Raw genomic sequence first — 16,177 nt, 5'->3', positions numbered from 1 at the left:
TCTGTGTTTAATGGGGAAAGTTAAGAATTGGCATTCACTCCTGGGACAAATGACAGCAGTAGTCACAAGTATTTATCAGCTCTAGCTCCGATTGGCTCCGATCAGCAGTGATGGAAAATGACACCCCAGTGGATGCACTAATTTTAGCCCCTTTGCCAGTGTGATGCAATGATGACTGCCTCAAAATACCATCCATCTCTGTCCAAGCAGTGCTCGAACATTGTTCAAAATTTAGCCAGCATCAAGTCTGAGCGAGAGACTTAATAAGTAGCCTAAGAGATATAAAAAAGATGGGGCGTCGGTGTCTTGGTGGGTAGAGCAGGCGCCCCATGTACAAGGCTGTTGCTGCAGTGGCCCGGGTTCGAGTCCAGCCTGTGGCCCTTTGCTGCATGTCATCCCCCCTCTCTCTCTCCCCCTCTCAAACTTTCCTGTCCTGACCATTAAAGGCAAATGATCCAAAAAATATCTTAACAAAAAAAAAGAGAGGGATAAAAAAGAAGTAACCACAGGAACATTTTCACAGGCCTCCATGCTGATTTCTGTTGTTTACTAACCTGGTCTGTGACGTCGAATGTGACAGACAAGTAAAGAAAAACATATCAAACAGAAAGGCATACTCGTCCACCGCAGAGCCATGTACACAGCTCTGGTTTACTGGCATTGGGAAAGGAGTCCATTGCTTATTTTGGATGGGTTTTCCCACGTTTAAAAACCGGCATATAATAATTTGGGTGGAAAAGGGGTGTAATAGTCAGTATGGAGACGGATCAGAATTGGACCTGTTTAGAAGAAGCTGAAAAAGAACCCTGTTTTGTTTTTTTCACATGACATCAGTGCCGTCCCTCTCCACCTGTGGGTGTTGTCACGTTGAAGTGGCTGATGAAGCCTTTGCGTGTAGACACACTCCTCTGTGGTGGCTACATCACAGAGATTGAGTGTGAAAATTCTGTCTGACCAAGGCCCCCTCTTTTTCACTGTCTGAACCTCAGTCATTCCCTGCAGTGTGAACGATGGCCGCGTGGTTTTTAGTGCGAATGATGAGATGTCTGTGTGTGTGAACCCCCCTCCCCCCACCTCCCCCAGCCCTCCGCCTACGCTTCACCACATGATGGCCTGGGTGGGCCTCCCCCTGTGAGTGACCCAGTTGTGAGGCGCGGTGCTTGCGAGGCCTCTTAGCCCCGTGTCTGAGCCCAGATTAATGACTGCCGATGATGATCCTGTGGTCTTTCGTCCCTCCCACACTCCCTCCCTTCCTGCTCCTCTTCACCATCAACATACTCTTCTTTTTTATCTACTTCTCTTACTTAAATATTACTGTGAATCAGCAAATGTGTACATAATAGCTGCACTGTGAAGGCTGTGTCTCAGTTCCCTTTAAGCTCTCCAGCTTTACCTGTACACAAGATCCTCGCCCTAACCTCATGAACCTTCACCCCCCTCTCATCTGCAACAATCAACCAACATGGAGGAACTTCTCTTCTGCCCCCTAGTTGTCCAGTAGACTAATCACAAAACCCTCAGTGGTTGACTAAAGCGGTTAGAGGTTAGTTTGATGTTAATCTTCATCTACTCCCCACCCCTTGCCAAAACCCATGTTTTTCTAGCGTAGAGACCTTTACACGGTCATAACCTGAATTACATTAAACCCCTATTAGTTGAGGATTTTACCCTAGAAATCCCCTTTCTTCCTGAGAATACAATTATCCAGCAGCACCAGTCATTGTGTAGTTCTCTGTTCCCATCTAGAGCAGCAGGATTCACTCGACATTGTTCCCCGTGAAAGAACAACTCAAAGCCTATTGTTAAATGAAGCCATCTCCGTCATGTTTTCCCCTGAATTAACCGTGATCATTTTAAATCCCCTGTTTCCTTCACACTCCCCTGGCCATATCAAGCTTTGTTTAAGTCATTTAGATTACCTTCTCCTGTCCCCCCTCAACACCCCTTATCTCTCTACCCATTTCATAAATCATCAGGGCCTTCATTTTTTCCCCTCAATCCTCCCCCTTGCCCCTTTACCACCCCCTACCCACTGCAATCTCTCTCCCTCTCTTTCTCTCTCCCTCTCCCTCTCCCTCTCGCTGACTGGATCCCAGCCCCCATCTCTCTCCCTCTCTTCGCTCCCTCTCCTCAGCCCAGCTGCCTGTGGAGTTGGATGTGGTCCAGGAACAGGCAGATGGCTCTGTAATTAGAAGTGCATCTCTCCATTCCCTTTCCACTTCTCCCTGTTAAATCAAATTACAGAAAAAATCCCTTCTCTGGATTAGCATTCTTTGCAGCATAGCCTCCATTCTCTTTCTCTCTTCCTCTATCTGCCATGTACTACAGAGGAGGAGAGGAAAAAGACGGCCTGAGTGGCGGCTGATGGTGTTGAGGGCTTCTCATGTCCGTCTCCAGTCTGTGGCTTTGGAGTGCGGAGATGTGTGTCACTTAAGGCCCGGCATCCGTTTTTGTTTTGCAATGTGTAGAAAGGAAGTGAGATTCCTAATGGTGCTAATGTGAAACGTCAGAGCTGTCCATTGTCGTGTTTTCTGGAAATTCAATCCTCTTTTGATGCCATATAGAACGTGATAGTGCTAGTTGAGGGTATTGCTATTGGAGAGTGTGTGTATGTGTGTGTTGGCTCACTGAATGCATGGTATGTGTGCGAGCTGATACTGAGTGTGTTACAGGGAGGGGCTGCAGGCTAGGCAGTGCGATGTCACTGGGGTCCTGGGAGCTAGAGGAAGTGCTCACTGTGCACTGGGATTCAAGCCGTCGCTGTGCCCAGCATGGCATGGCCGCTGTGTTCTCCTCCACAGGCGAGGAGCCGGCCTGCCTCCACCGCCGGCAGACTCCCTCTTGCCATCTTGTGGCCACTTGAAGCCAGTGTGATTAAATGGTTTTCAAAAGCAAGGACAGGGTGGATCGATACCTTGTTACTCCATCTCTCATGGTGCTCAGGGCTACTCAGGAGAACATTGTAGAGTCGTTATTTCAGAAATCACAATCTAACCGCTCACTGTCTGCATGTTTGTTTAGGTGTATGCTTCCACATCTGGTGATGAGTATGCCAGAGACAATGGAGGATATCCTGGTGCTAAGCCCGGAGCTGTCTACCCTGGCTCTTTCTATATGCAAGGTAACATTGCTCATAATATCACTGGAATCGATTTGCTCTGTGATACAATTTGTGGAGGTGTTTTCATATTTGAAAATGTGTCTCCGCTTTCCTCAGAAGACCCCTGGTCGTCTTCTGGCTACTCTGCCATGCTGGGTAACACTCCACACATTGGACAGCCAGGCTCCTTCTCCGCAATTAACCCACAGGACAGGATGGTACGTAGAAATGACTTTCTCTATTTCATATTAATTCTATGCTTTTGTAAGGAGCTAATGTTACGAACTTGATGACTTTTCTCTGAGAGGAAAGATTGTAGCATCTGTTCTTTTTCTTTAATAAAACCACATGAATGAGACACATCAATTAAAGTATCTGTTAACAGGGTTCCTACACAGTGTGGGAAAGTTTGGAATTTGATTTTGATAATTTCCAAGTTCAGATAAGTGGAAAGTATCAAAAAATATTTGTGTTTCCAGACTTTTTAGAAAATTCAGAATTTCCAAAAGTAAAATGATCGTACAAGTGTGTACACAAGTGTTTTTAATGGCGTTTGGAGCAGGCAGCCAGCACAGCCAAAATGTTAACCACTGTGTGAGAGAGTGCAGACAAAGCTGGGCTTGATTTTTTTTTTTTTTTTTTTTACAATCAAGGCAAAAATATCTCTTGCAACTCAAAGCACACTCCTGCGTAGAGCTGCCTTTACGCTGGTACATCACAGCCTACAGAGCGGGTCTGTCCCAAGTGCCTTTATAACCAAACCAAATCCATCATAAAAGAAAATGCGGCAATACCTTTGAATTTTATATACACGTAGCATCACAAATAAGCAGATATTAGTCTTGTCTTAACATGTATGAGTTATGCAGTGATCTATTCACCAGAAAGAAAACGTAAAGACACCTTTAAGGCTGCGTTCATCGTTGTTTCCATGGCCACAGAGGCTATGAAAACTTGATTGTTTAACTTTTTCAACTCATTTTCGGTTCCTCTGTATATAAAAGAGACAAAATAATATATGGGGAACAATAATATAATATTTTTTATTCAATATATTAAGCTACAGTTCTGTGGCAATTGTTTGGCAACATAACAGCATAGTCTCAGTGTGTAATATTCATGTGACAGTTGAATTTTAAAACCATTTATTTATTTAATAAACATCCAGCTATTTGTACACAGATGTCACATGTGGTCTACTGTAAAATCTACCAAGAAGTCTGGAGATATGAGTCTGGAAAAATGTGGAATTTTAAATTGGAAAATGTGTAGGAACCCTTTGTTAACACTTAACATTAAGTTAAATATTTAAACTTTATTTATGAAGTATTTGTCACGTGTTCATTTCTCTGTGAGTGGTTTGTGCCTTATGAAGCTACTTGTATCCCCTTTCCAGAAGCGTCAACCCCTGCCTCTGTCCCCACAGAACTATCCTCTGCACGGCAGCGAAGTCAACGGCTTCCACTCAGCCCCCACCACCTACAACCACACACCCACCATCAACGGGGAAGGCATTATGGGTAAGGGACTTATGAAAAGTGAACTTATCACACAGGCATCTTGGTAGCGTCTGTCCCATGGTCATTTGATATACTTTTTTCTTTTCTCAAAAACAAATTAACGGGTCATCTGACTCACATTATTTATTTTGTCTCCGCAGCCAACCGAGGCACCACAGCTGGCAGTTCAGGAGATGAAATTGGGAAGGCTCTTGCCTCAGTGAGTTCTTTTCTGTTTGTTGTTGGTTTTCTAAATTAGTGCCGGGCAATGAAACAATTACAGTCATTTTGTTTTATTTCCTCTGAAGTGAAATCTGTGATGTTCGTCAAATTTGCACTTATTTGTTCTTTCTTTACACAAATTGACTAAGAATGGGCAAAGCTGACTAAAATCTTCCGTCAGTGGTTTTAGCATTATTTTGGTTGTTGATTAAAAACAGATGACTGTGCATTATGAAATATGCAGAAGATATCATCAAATTTAGGGACCTAATAATAGTTGTTTTCTGAAATGTCAAGCATTGTGCTTTGTATATTTTTGGATACATAATTAGATTTAAAGTATACAAACAATTCTCTGGTTCATTTCTTTTTGGCACATCTGCCACAAACAAACCCAGGGCCCTGAAACATATTCAGACTGACAGAAAAAAATTGTTTAACCAACACTGTAATATTTGTTTTATTTGAATAATCACTGGTTAATACATACTTGTTAAATTATGACTTATTTAATTTGCTGTAACTCTTTTAATCCCCTAGTAAAATGTTTTTATGACATGGTTTTAACCAGTGGTGGAGAAAGTATTCAGATCCTAATACCACGCTGTAAAAAATACTCTGTTACAAGTAAAAGTCCTGCATTAAAACTGTTACTCAAGTAAAAGTATGTAAGTATAATCAGGAAAATGTATTTAAGTATTAAAAGTAAAAGCATGTAATGTGGAAACATGTCACTAAATTTGATAAATCTAAATAATGAACATAATTAAAAGGAGTCCTCAGGTGAGAAGCTGGAACCACGAACTGTTTTTGCATGAAAAGTGACTTCATATGATTATCAGAATAGTTGCCAATTATTTTTCAAACCAATTGACTTATTGTGTCAGCTGCACTTGTACATTGTCATATGGTTTGTGTGCAAAAATCCTAATTGTTAAACTAACTGGCCACTAAAGTTATTAAATAATTGTAGTGGAGTAAAAAGTACATTTCCCTCTGAAGTGTAGTGGAGTATAAATAGTAAAATAGTAAGTGGCATGAGATTAAAATAACCAAATAAAATGAAAGTACTACACATTTCTTCTCCTTAGACACATTCCACCACTGCATTTAACCAGCTTGAGATACAGAAATCTATTACGCAGACACACACTACTTCACAGTTTGACAAAACTCGTGAAAATCAATGTTATGCATCGTTTAGTGTGCAGTAATAATGTTGGCTTTCTGATCACTTCTTTCAGATTTACCCGTCGGACCACAACAGTAATAACTTCTCCTCAGCTCCATCTACTCCTGGATCTCCTCAGGCTATCGCAGGTACAGTTGGATTCTCACCTATAGATCATATGAGCATCAAACTGTTAATACTTATACATGAAAAGTCAATTTAACTGTGTTACGTTGAGGCACATTTAATCTCCGAACACTCTGTAATGTGTCATGTTAAACACCAGAATAAAGAAATCTGCATTTTCACAAACATTATTTAGTTTGTAAAAGAAGTTGTCTTTATTTTACTCAAATCATTTAGGTGCTATCTTACTTTGGCGTAAGATCCCTGTCAGCCTAACAGCTGAGTAAATTTTGCCAATCAGAAGGTTGGTAAACTGAGTTCAGGTGGTTTTATCCTGTGCTTTATTCTCACTCATGCAACCGCAAATTTGGATAATATTTCAATTTTAGCCACAGAATACCTACATCAGTCCAATTTATTTAACTTGTTCAGTTTGATTGCAGCCTTGTTTTTGGCACACAAAAATGAATCAGTTGAAATTGTTGGAACAAAAATGATCCTCTGCACGTTTAGTGTTCCTCGGCGCAGAAACGTGTCTGCAGCTCCATCTGCTGTAAAGTTCAGAATTACCACTAAACACAGTCCCAATATTTCTCTCTGCAGGAGCTCAGTCTCAGTGGCAAAGACCAACCACACCCAACTATGAAGGGCCACCACATGCACTGGTATGTTCAAACATTTCTCTGCTGCATCAAAGTTAATTTGAAGCATGAAGCTGCCACAATATCTTCTTAGTCTTTGTATGCTTATGTTAGTGACATAGATCAGAAAATTACTTCTCAAAAACAGTTTTCGAGTAACTAAGCTGTGTCTTAGACTCATATTCTGTTTTGTCTTATTAATATCTAAGTGTACGCTGTCTGTCTTTATATAGCAGAGTAAAATGGAAGACCGTTTGGAGGAGGCGATTCATGTACTGCGTAGCCATGCTGTGGGCCAGGGTCCTGGCTTAGAGGGCGCCCCCGACATGCACAGCCTGCTGTCCGCAGTACACAACGGGGGCCTCGGGGGCCTTTCTCCGGCTTTCCCCAATGCAAGCCTCGCCCTCAGCAACAGACATCCTGCTATGGTGAGTCACCTGCTCTGCTCGAAGTGTGTCATTTGTATGTTTTCGAAAGAGACTTGGACTTTTGTTGGTGATGACATGAAACAAACAGAAGTGTTCATTTATTTGTGTGTGTACATAATTTCTTTCAACTATCCCGAAATCTCTCTGCAAGGAGTTTGTTTTCATTGTGACATAATGGAGAATTAAATGTGTTGCATGTTCAGCCCATCCGCCATTTCTGGAGAAACTGTTGGTATCGAGGTTAGAGTAAGAAAATACTATATGTTGTGTGTAACATGGCTCCCAGGAACCATTACATTAGAGATTGATTGATAGGGTAACTTGATTTTATGTTGTGAAATGCCTTTTGGAAGAAATACGTTTTCTGTTCTCATAAGTAAGACAATTTAGCAGAAAAAATGCATTACTTGGGAGTTGATTTCCTCGAGGAACACTAAATGTCCAATGTATCATTTGTGCCATCTGCTGGCTGAAAGTAAAATTACAAGCGATTTAGGAGTAAATAGTATTTTTATGTATCTTGTTTAGTGAGTTAAATGGCATTGGTTACACAGAAGACGTTGGCAAACAAGTAAAACATTTTTAATTAGCTACATTATTAAAGGAGCTGTGTGAAAGATCTAGTGGCATCTAGCAGGGAGGATCTCAGATTGCTACCAGCTTAAACTTCTCCCTGTTAGAATTCCTCCAGTGTTTTTCGTTCAGGAGAATTTTACTGGTAGCTGAATTATCCACAGACGTCTCTGTCCCTCCCAAACAAACAGACCAGGTGATTTAAACTGCTAGAAACACTGAATAAAGCAGCTTCACGTTACAAATCAGTGTTTCTCCAACTCTGTTTGGCTGGTCTTGCGAATATGGGCTCACCTTTATTTCTGATAACTTGAGATCCAGACGTCCAGGAGGTTTTAAGCAGGAACGGAATTTTCCGCAGAGGTCTCCTCCTCTTCAGAACAAACAGACATGGTGATTTAAACCAGTTAAAACACTGAAGAAAGCAGTTTCATGCAAAAAAAATCAATGTTTTGTAGTGTTTAAGGGGCTGCGAACTATGTCGGTGGCCAACACGAAAACTCAGATGGCCCCATCTAGAGCCAGTGTTTTGTCTATTCGTTCTGGGGCCCTGTAAAAACATGGCAGGGCATGAGGACTTGCTCCCTATGTAAAATATTAAGCAGTTCATTGCGACAACACGATGATTATTATTTTCAGGTGATGACACACTAAAGAAAACCTACTTATTATATTACATTTCTGCCTATGTATCTCCCTAAATCCCACACACTGGTCCTTAAATTAAATATTTGCTTTCACACAGCAGTGGACATGTCCAGTTATTTTTTCTCTGTAGCTACTCTGTCTTAAAGTTGGATGTAGTTGTGATATGTCTGTCCCTGTGAGGCTCACAACATGGTTCTCCCCCTTCATCAGCAGGGAGGGAAACACGAGGAGCCCACAGGCCTTCCTCCCAGCAGCACTCTTCTGCACGGTCATCACGCATCCGGACCCACACCACCAGTCGGCCAACCAGAAGGCTTCACCAGTGAGTTGGACTAGATATCTTGTTACTTGCAGTAGAGCATGTCAGTAGTTGTTAAGAGTTGAGGCAATGCTACTGTTCATACACAGTGATATGCATTTGAGGATTCTTGAGTGATCTCTGCTTAATTTTCTAAGCTTTCCACGTTCATGTGTTGTATGACATTCCCTAGAGAGGCTTCAGTACTTTGGAGCATCCTAACATCTATGTGTTTGTCCCCAGGTCTCCCTGGTGGTTTGGCCCGCTCCACACACTCCACCAGCAGCTCAGACATTAAAAGAGAAGACAAAGAGGATGATGAAAACTCATCTGTTGCAGACAAATCCGAAGACGAAAAGAAGGAGAGCAAGGCAGCACGCAGTCGAAGGTAAAGCGCTCCTTACTGTGTCTTCTAATCTTTGAACCCTGGATTTTTGATAAACCAAAATATGAATAAAACTGCATTTAGGTTTAACCGCATGAAAAAAGCAGAGTGTTATTCCACAAAGGTGGAGATTGTCAAGTGTGAAAATATAAAGGAAATATCTACTGCAAGGTTCAGACCCTTTGCCCAGGGTATGTAAGGTATTTAACAATGTTGAATCCCCTTCCCTTCATGTCACGTTTTCAGAAAGGAGGCGTTGACCCTCCAGATGCTCTCTAGCCTTTCAGACCAGAAAGATGAGTAAGTTTCTCCAATAGAGGGTCAATTTCTTGTGCTTTGTGGGCTCTTGCCAGACATCACTCAAAGCACACGTTCATGTTACTAGTGTCTAAAATCTGACTTTTGATTGGCAGAATCGTTGCAGTTACATTTTTAAGACATTTTGAAGTTTATTATCCATCACTGACGTTATGCTGCAAAGGAGCTCTGAGATTTAAATTTGAAATGCATCAGGTAGAACAATAGGAAAACATTTTCCCCTATCAAAACTGTACAACACAACAAAGATTTTTTTGATGACTAAATAGGTGCAGGAAGCTACATCTCACACGCCTTCCTTTCTTAAAGTGCATCATTTGTCGTCAAAATGTTTTACACAGCAGGACAGAATGCACGCATAGTGTAGTACACCATGAACATATCCAGCTTTTGTGTGAAATATTTTGATTAAATGATCATCCAAAGTGGGAGACTGTGCTACTTGGATGTTACTTACCTGGTTTCAGTTTTATATAAAGTGCATTTAACTTCTCACACATCTTATTTTTAGTGCATCCTGTCAGCACAAAGCTCGACAGGGTTTATATTCCCTGCTATTGATGTTAGCTTAAAGTTGCACAATGCTAGACATAAAGTCACATGTGTCACAGGTGTTTGATGGTATGTCTTGAAAAGTTTGTCTGCCTGCAGCTTCATCATTTCATCTCTATTTGTATCCAGTCCGGAGGAAGATGACGAGGACCTTCCCCCCGAGGTGAAGATGGAGCGCGAGAAGGAGCGGCGAGTGGCTAACAATGCCCGCGAGCGCCTCAGAGTACGGGACATCAACGAGGCATTTAAGGAGCTTGGGAGGATGTGCCAGCTGCACCTTAGCCATGACAAACCTCAGACCAAACTTCTCATCCTGCACCAAGCTGTCAATGTCATCCTCAATTTAGAACAGCAAGTCAGAGGTCAGTCTGCAGGCGGCGTGTCGGTTATGTTTACCTCTGATAAATACACAATTACTCTGTGATACTGAGAATGCCTGTTTCTGTTTTCCCTTTCTCTGTCAGAGCGTAACCTTAACCCCAAGGCAGCATGTTTAAAACGCCGCGAGGAGGAGAAAGTGTCTGGGGTGGTGGGTGATGCACCCATGCAGCTCTCAGGAGGCCATCCAAGTCTGGGAGGAGATGGCCACAACCCAGTTGGCCACATGTAACACCAGGTAGGCCTCGAAGATCGGCTACTGAAGTGATTATTAGGATGTTATAGGTATTTTTACCCACAGTAGCTTTAAAGTTATAATCCTTAAGATTTCAGGCCTTGTTGATTTGGCAACACCAATAATTACTGGTGGCAACAGCAAGTGTTCATTACTTCAAGTCCCATAATTATTGGGTCAGCATCCCACTCCTTGACCAGCTATTATGTTAGGAATGCAACGAGAGCAGCCAAACATACTGACTGATTTTTATAAAGAAGAAAGTCAGTAATTGATCTTTTATACCATGAGCAGTTGCAGTCTTATTAAAGCTCTGTCTACACTCATACAGATATATTTAATAACTGATATTTTCCTCTATGTTTTAGCCTCTTGTCCTCACACAAATAATTTTAGGTCACTAAAACATCGTCTTGGGTGCAAATATTTCAAAACTCTGGTAACTTCATATCCATATAGACATGTAAAATGGAGCATTTGATAAACAATGTCATTTCCTGAATTTGTGCATGTCCATTGTTGCCTTATGTAATGGGCACGTGCAAGAAAGAGAAACAGTTTTACATGTTGTTAGCACTGCCTGGTCTAATGACTGCTTTACACCTAAATGTAGTATTGCTGTACCACTTCACAGATGAACAGAAGCATCTGCTGCACCCAGTTTTTTACTTACAGGCAAATAATAATACATAAAGCGCAGATCACAACATGACATGATAATATGGTCTCACAAAGCAAAACAAGACGTAAAGTTAGACTTACACAGACCAAAGTGGATAAAAGAACGGACATATAAAAGTCAGTAGGATCAAATCAGTCACTCAAGTGATTAAGTTGATTGTACAAGTAAAAAAACTAATAAATAAATTGGCATTATACTGTATTTTTCAGAAAACTTAAATTCAATTTTTTTGTCTATTGCGCCAAGTATTATTTGGTCAACTTCAATGTCTGCTGTTTTAAGTACGCCACAAATTACGGTTTTGGATCAGGGCTGGTCGTATGAGCAGATGGTGGGACAGTTTTGAGAGTGAAGTTGTTGTTAACGAGAAGAAGTAAAACTTTTGCAAGTCTGGAACATTACTCGTATGTTTGAGTGAACTCATTCATCCTTATATCGAAAGGAGAATCAACAGTGACGAGATCTTCAGTTGTTGTTTTGAAACTTAACTACATTTGCGATGAGGGAAGACTGCTGAAGACGAGTGTTTGGAGTCGTTTTTGCATTGTGAGTGGACAGAGATATTTTGCAAAACTGAGGTTGGGTGGACAGATTTATTTTTTTAAACGTAAGGGGAAAATATCTGTGTACTCGTTGACGGGGCGTTAATGATGCACATGGCGCATGTTATCAACACAACAGCAGAACACTGTAAAGGAGTTGTAGTTGTGCGGCCTGTTGCCTGCATCTCACAGCTCACTGTGGCTGCTCCTTCTTGCTCCATTACTACCTGCAATATTTAAACTGATCCGCTGTCACAAAATGTCACAGACTGTTCTTGTTCTGTAGATGCATTTTGATAGACGACTGCTCTCTGCACTAACTGTGGTGACAAATACATTGTCTCTCCTGTGGCTGCTTTACAGTAAAAACCACTCTGTGTTTCACCAGTTGAATGCTTTTGATGTTAAGCAGCGGGAGTAGAACATGTTTGGTTTGCAAGAGCGGTAATTTCCCTGGAGTCCCTCATGCATGTGAGGGCAAGTTGAATCCAGCAGCGGAAGGTGGAATCTGCCACAAACAATGAAAAGTACCACATGAAAGCATACTGTGATTACTAAATGTAAATGCATTGAGTGGCTACTGCTGGACCATAAACTGGGTTTGATTTTGGGAAAATCTTAAGGATTATAACTTCAAATAAGAGTTACATCAGTTTGTAGGAGTCAATAATATTTTCCTGATGCTGTTATTATCTATGTATACTCCAACATAATGTCTGTGGTCTTTCCCTTTTACAGATCCGGTGGTGTTTCCTTGGCTGTCAGAGGATGTGGCCTTAACAGATTTCTTCCACCCATTATTCTCAGTGTGTGTGTGTATATGTGGACATGTCTGTGTATTGTCCGTTCAAGTTTCAAGATGCACATTCACACACTCGTACACACATGCATACTGCCAAAACTGACACAGCCTGTTTGTCGCACTCCCAACCATGACTACAAGCTCAAATGTGAAGAACTTTTTTTTAGTTTTGCTTTGTTTTATACATGTAAAAAAAAAATTCTTCTTCTTGGTTTCCACAAGATGATGGAACACCGGAGTACTTTTTGTCCTGCCACAAATTGGGACTTCACACACTGCCGAGAGGTACTCTTGTGAAAGAAAGGAGACCTAAACAAACACAAATTGAATCGAGGATTTGTGCCTAATTGTTACATGTTTTCTATTTGACATTTAAGCAAATTGCTTTACATGTGAGGAACATTTATTGTGAGGGATTGCTTATGTGTATGAGCAATTATTTTTTAATGTATGTCATTCCCAGCGTGATGGTACAGTCTTACATATGTTATGTAACCAAGCCCATAGTTGAAGTTGAATTGTCTAAATTCAGTGACTTTTCCGTGATCTTATCTGCAAACGTTTGGGCGTGAGGCGATGGAAAGGTCAAAGTCTTGACAGTTCAAAAGCAGCTTATGAAAGACGGGAACTCTGAGCGAGAGGCAGGCTCTGACTGCAGCCCGCTCTCGTCCCACAAGGCATCTGGAGACTTGAAATAGAAGACTCCTTCCTTGAAGGTTGTGAATTATCCAAGTGTAGAGTCTGTCAACGACAAAACCGTTCTTCCTATTTGTTGACCACAAATTCTAGTGTTACTCAAGTAATCCCTTGTCATAGGTTCAGGTTTTTGTACTGCTTTATGTACTAAAGCAAACTTAGAGACGAGACAAAGCACAGTTGTAACGGCTGAAAGTTAAGTGTCGACCTGTTGAGCATTACAGTCCCTGAAAGTCTTGCATCAAAGCCATTTGAGAGACTCACCTAAAATGGTTTACTGACAATGCCAGCAGACTTAACAGCTCAACTTTCCCCCCCTTAATTGATGTTCTGTAAAAGACAAAAAAATCTGGATTCCTTTGATGAAGGGATCTCATCAGTGCGCAGTTGTTTGACGCAGACGAGCCTCTGTGTAACGGAGGCTTTCTTTTCCTAAACGAGCATTCCCACTGAATTACAGCCCCTCACCTTCCTCCTGAGTAAGTCTGTTCTCACGTTTCTTACCGAGAGAAGTGTGACGTGTAAATTCACTTCATACATTACTCTGATATGTTTCATTTTTCAAAATTAAATATATATAAAAATATATATTTTTTGTTAGTCTATACATTGTAGATTTTTTACATAAATGGCAATATTAGTTTGAAGTTTAGAGTGTATTGTAGATGAGCTGAATAAGGGGGATATTTGACATTTAAATGAAATCGTTCAAGAATTAATTCAAAATTGAACCTGGGACGGCAGAGGAAAAGGGTCGACAGATGATAAGTGAAAAAGTATTTGGTGTATCCTTTATTCCAGTTTTAGTTGTAAGGCGTATCATCAGCTACCCAGATGAATTCTTTTCTTTCCATTTGGGGGTATTGTGGACAGAGTTTGTGCCACAGTCCTGTTGAAGTGTTCTTACTTTAGCGGTGAGGCACTGAGGAAAAATGTGGGAAGATTTTTGTCTCTAACAGTAATTATGCAACTGGTTTTTGAATGTAGCTACCATACAAATGTGGATCACCTTCATTGTCAAATTTGTGTTCCTGGGTTTTTGTCAGTACAGTATACTAGTTTTCATTTCACCTTTTTTCTAATGTTTGCCCGCAACAAGTGGCTCTCAGTGTGCAGCTCACTTTTTAGTAGCCTGCACATTTATTTCAGAGGCAGACGTCGGTATTTGGGTGTACGGTAATGGATAATACGGAGAACAAAACAGTGTTATTGTGATGTTATTCCCATGTCATGTCATGTTGTGAATGATTTTTACCAACATGTAATCACAAGTGGGAGGTAGAGCATTTTGTGTGTTTAATTTCTACGAAAAGAGATGAAGAAAAAGACCTATACAAATCAATAGTGTGGCCTTTTCATTCTCAAGACTTAAGAAGATGACATGATGGGAGAGTGATACCTTATCAGTGCCTGAACTTGTATTTTTCATTTGAGACAGTTTTATTTTGTGAACCATATCATTTCATTTATCATGGAGATTAAAGAGGTACTTGTTCATTCCCCCACCCTCCCTTCTCCTAATGCTTTTTTCAATTTTCAGGAAGAAGTTTAAATGGTATAAAGAGATTTTCTTTCAGTGTATCTAGTTAAATAAATAAATGTTACGTAGATCTTGTTTAGTTTTTATTCCCTTTTTTTCTAATTATTCAACTGGATTATATTGTCCAAACTGCTGTTTTTAGTTAAGGTCATGGGTCCAGGTCATGAGTTTTCTTTCTATCTGCCCTATATTGCTATATCACCTGACATGACGGGGTTCAAGAGATGCTGCTTTTGGCTCTGATTGTCTGCTTTTGATGCACATTAACATGTTTCAGTGTATGTGTTGCTTCAATCTCAATGTAGGGAGTGAGTTTTATTTTTCCCGTCGTAGCTGGAACCTCTAATGACTTGGAGCATTTTAAATTTCTGTATATCAGAGTGCAAGCCCTTTGCTGCAGTGACTTTCAGTATACTTAGTCTCCAGTGACTATTTTCACCTTTGACCTTTCACTCTTCCAGCTCTCTGATGCCGTTGACAGTGACTCTTTGTGAGAAGTCCTAATCACTTCTCTCAAAAAGTTGTATTTGAAGTTTTTCTTTTTATTATTACAAGATCAATAATTGTACTGAATATTTGTTCCAAGAGGAAAATCCAACTTGATGTCATTTAGCATTCTGTGAGCATCCCATTAGCCGACAAGCTACATGCTCAGATTATTTGTTTGGGGAGGGGGAACCTTATTTCTTAACACGAGTCTTGACTTAGTTTGAAATCTGCAGAGAAGCAACCCAGCCACTGCAGGAGCACATGATGTCAACCGAAAATTACAATATAATGATGGAAAATGTTAAGTTGACGGGCTTGAACTTGTTTTGGTCTAAGAAAGCAGTAATAAAACACTTGCTTTCAACAGTTTTGTCATATCTTTGTTGAACTAAAAAAGGGGGAGACTATTGAGTGTTACATACATTCACAGGTACAGAGCCTGACATCTTGGGAGTGAGGATGCTGGCGACGCCTGCGGGGTCCTCGGAGCGCCTCACTCCATCTCTCTCTCTCTCTTTTTTTATATATAAATATATATATAAATATATATAGTTGAGAACTGTCCTGTATATAACAGTAATGTAGCAATAAATGTGCCATTTTTAATAACAGATTATACCTTTTCCAATGTCTGGCTTTTGAATATTGTATACATAAAAAGGAAAATAAAGGAAAACATTGTAATAAAGGGTTTATTGTAGTATGGAAAATGAATTTGTTCATATTTGCCATTGTCAGTAGCCGGTTAGGGACCTAATGTGTTTATGACAGCCTCATCATGGATGGATTACAGAACGGGCCTACTAGGTACAGGCCTTGGGGGGCCCTCACCTTCAAAACGTCACTCAAATT

The 16,177-nt window shown here is 40.7% G+C and overlaps 1 protein-coding gene across 9 annotated transcripts in view; it reads left to right on the top strand.

Moving 5' to 3' along the window:
* tcf3b (transcription factor 3b) overlaps positions 1-16,021 on the top strand; it is a 36,216-nt gene extending 20,195 nt beyond the window's left edge. For 2 of the 9 annotated variants that reach the window (XM_050055843.1, XM_050055838.1), the window contains 12 exons: positions 3,022-3,318; positions 4,527-4,620; positions 4,761-4,819; positions 6,066-6,141; positions 6,722-6,783; positions 6,993-7,187; positions 8,619-8,730; positions 8,950-9,094; positions 9,338-9,391; positions 10,091-10,323; positions 10,426-10,577; positions 12,537-16,021. In XM_050055843.1, coding sequence (XP_049911800.1) covers positions 3,022-3,318; positions 4,527-4,620; positions 4,761-4,819; positions 6,066-6,141; positions 6,722-6,783; positions 6,993-7,187; positions 8,619-8,730; positions 8,950-9,094; positions 9,338-9,391; positions 10,091-10,323; positions 10,426-10,571 — 1,473 coding nt within the window. In that variant the 3' untranslated portion in view covers positions 10,572-10,577; positions 12,537-16,021. Of the gene's footprint in view, positions 1-3,021; positions 3,319-4,496; positions 4,621-4,760; positions 4,820-6,065; positions 6,142-6,721; positions 6,784-6,992; positions 7,188-8,618; positions 8,731-8,949; positions 9,095-9,337; positions 9,392-10,090; positions 10,324-10,425; positions 10,578-12,536 lie in introns of all 9 variants that reach the window. The other 7 variants (XM_050055845.1, XM_050055842.1, XM_050055844.1 and 4 more) reach the window with 7 other exon arrangements.
* The last annotated feature ends 156 nt before the right edge of the window (positions 16,022-16,177 follow it).

Source organism: Epinephelus moara, chromosome 10 (assembly GCF_006386435.1).
Source record: "Epinephelus moara isolate mb chromosome 10, YSFRI_EMoa_1.0, whole genome shotgun sequence".
NCBI classification, from domain to species: domain Eukaryota; kingdom Metazoa; phylum Chordata; class Actinopteri; order Perciformes; family Serranidae; genus Epinephelus; species Epinephelus moara.
The sequence above is the reverse complement of the archived record's forward strand: the minus strand, read 5'-3'. Positions and strand labels throughout refer to the sequence as shown.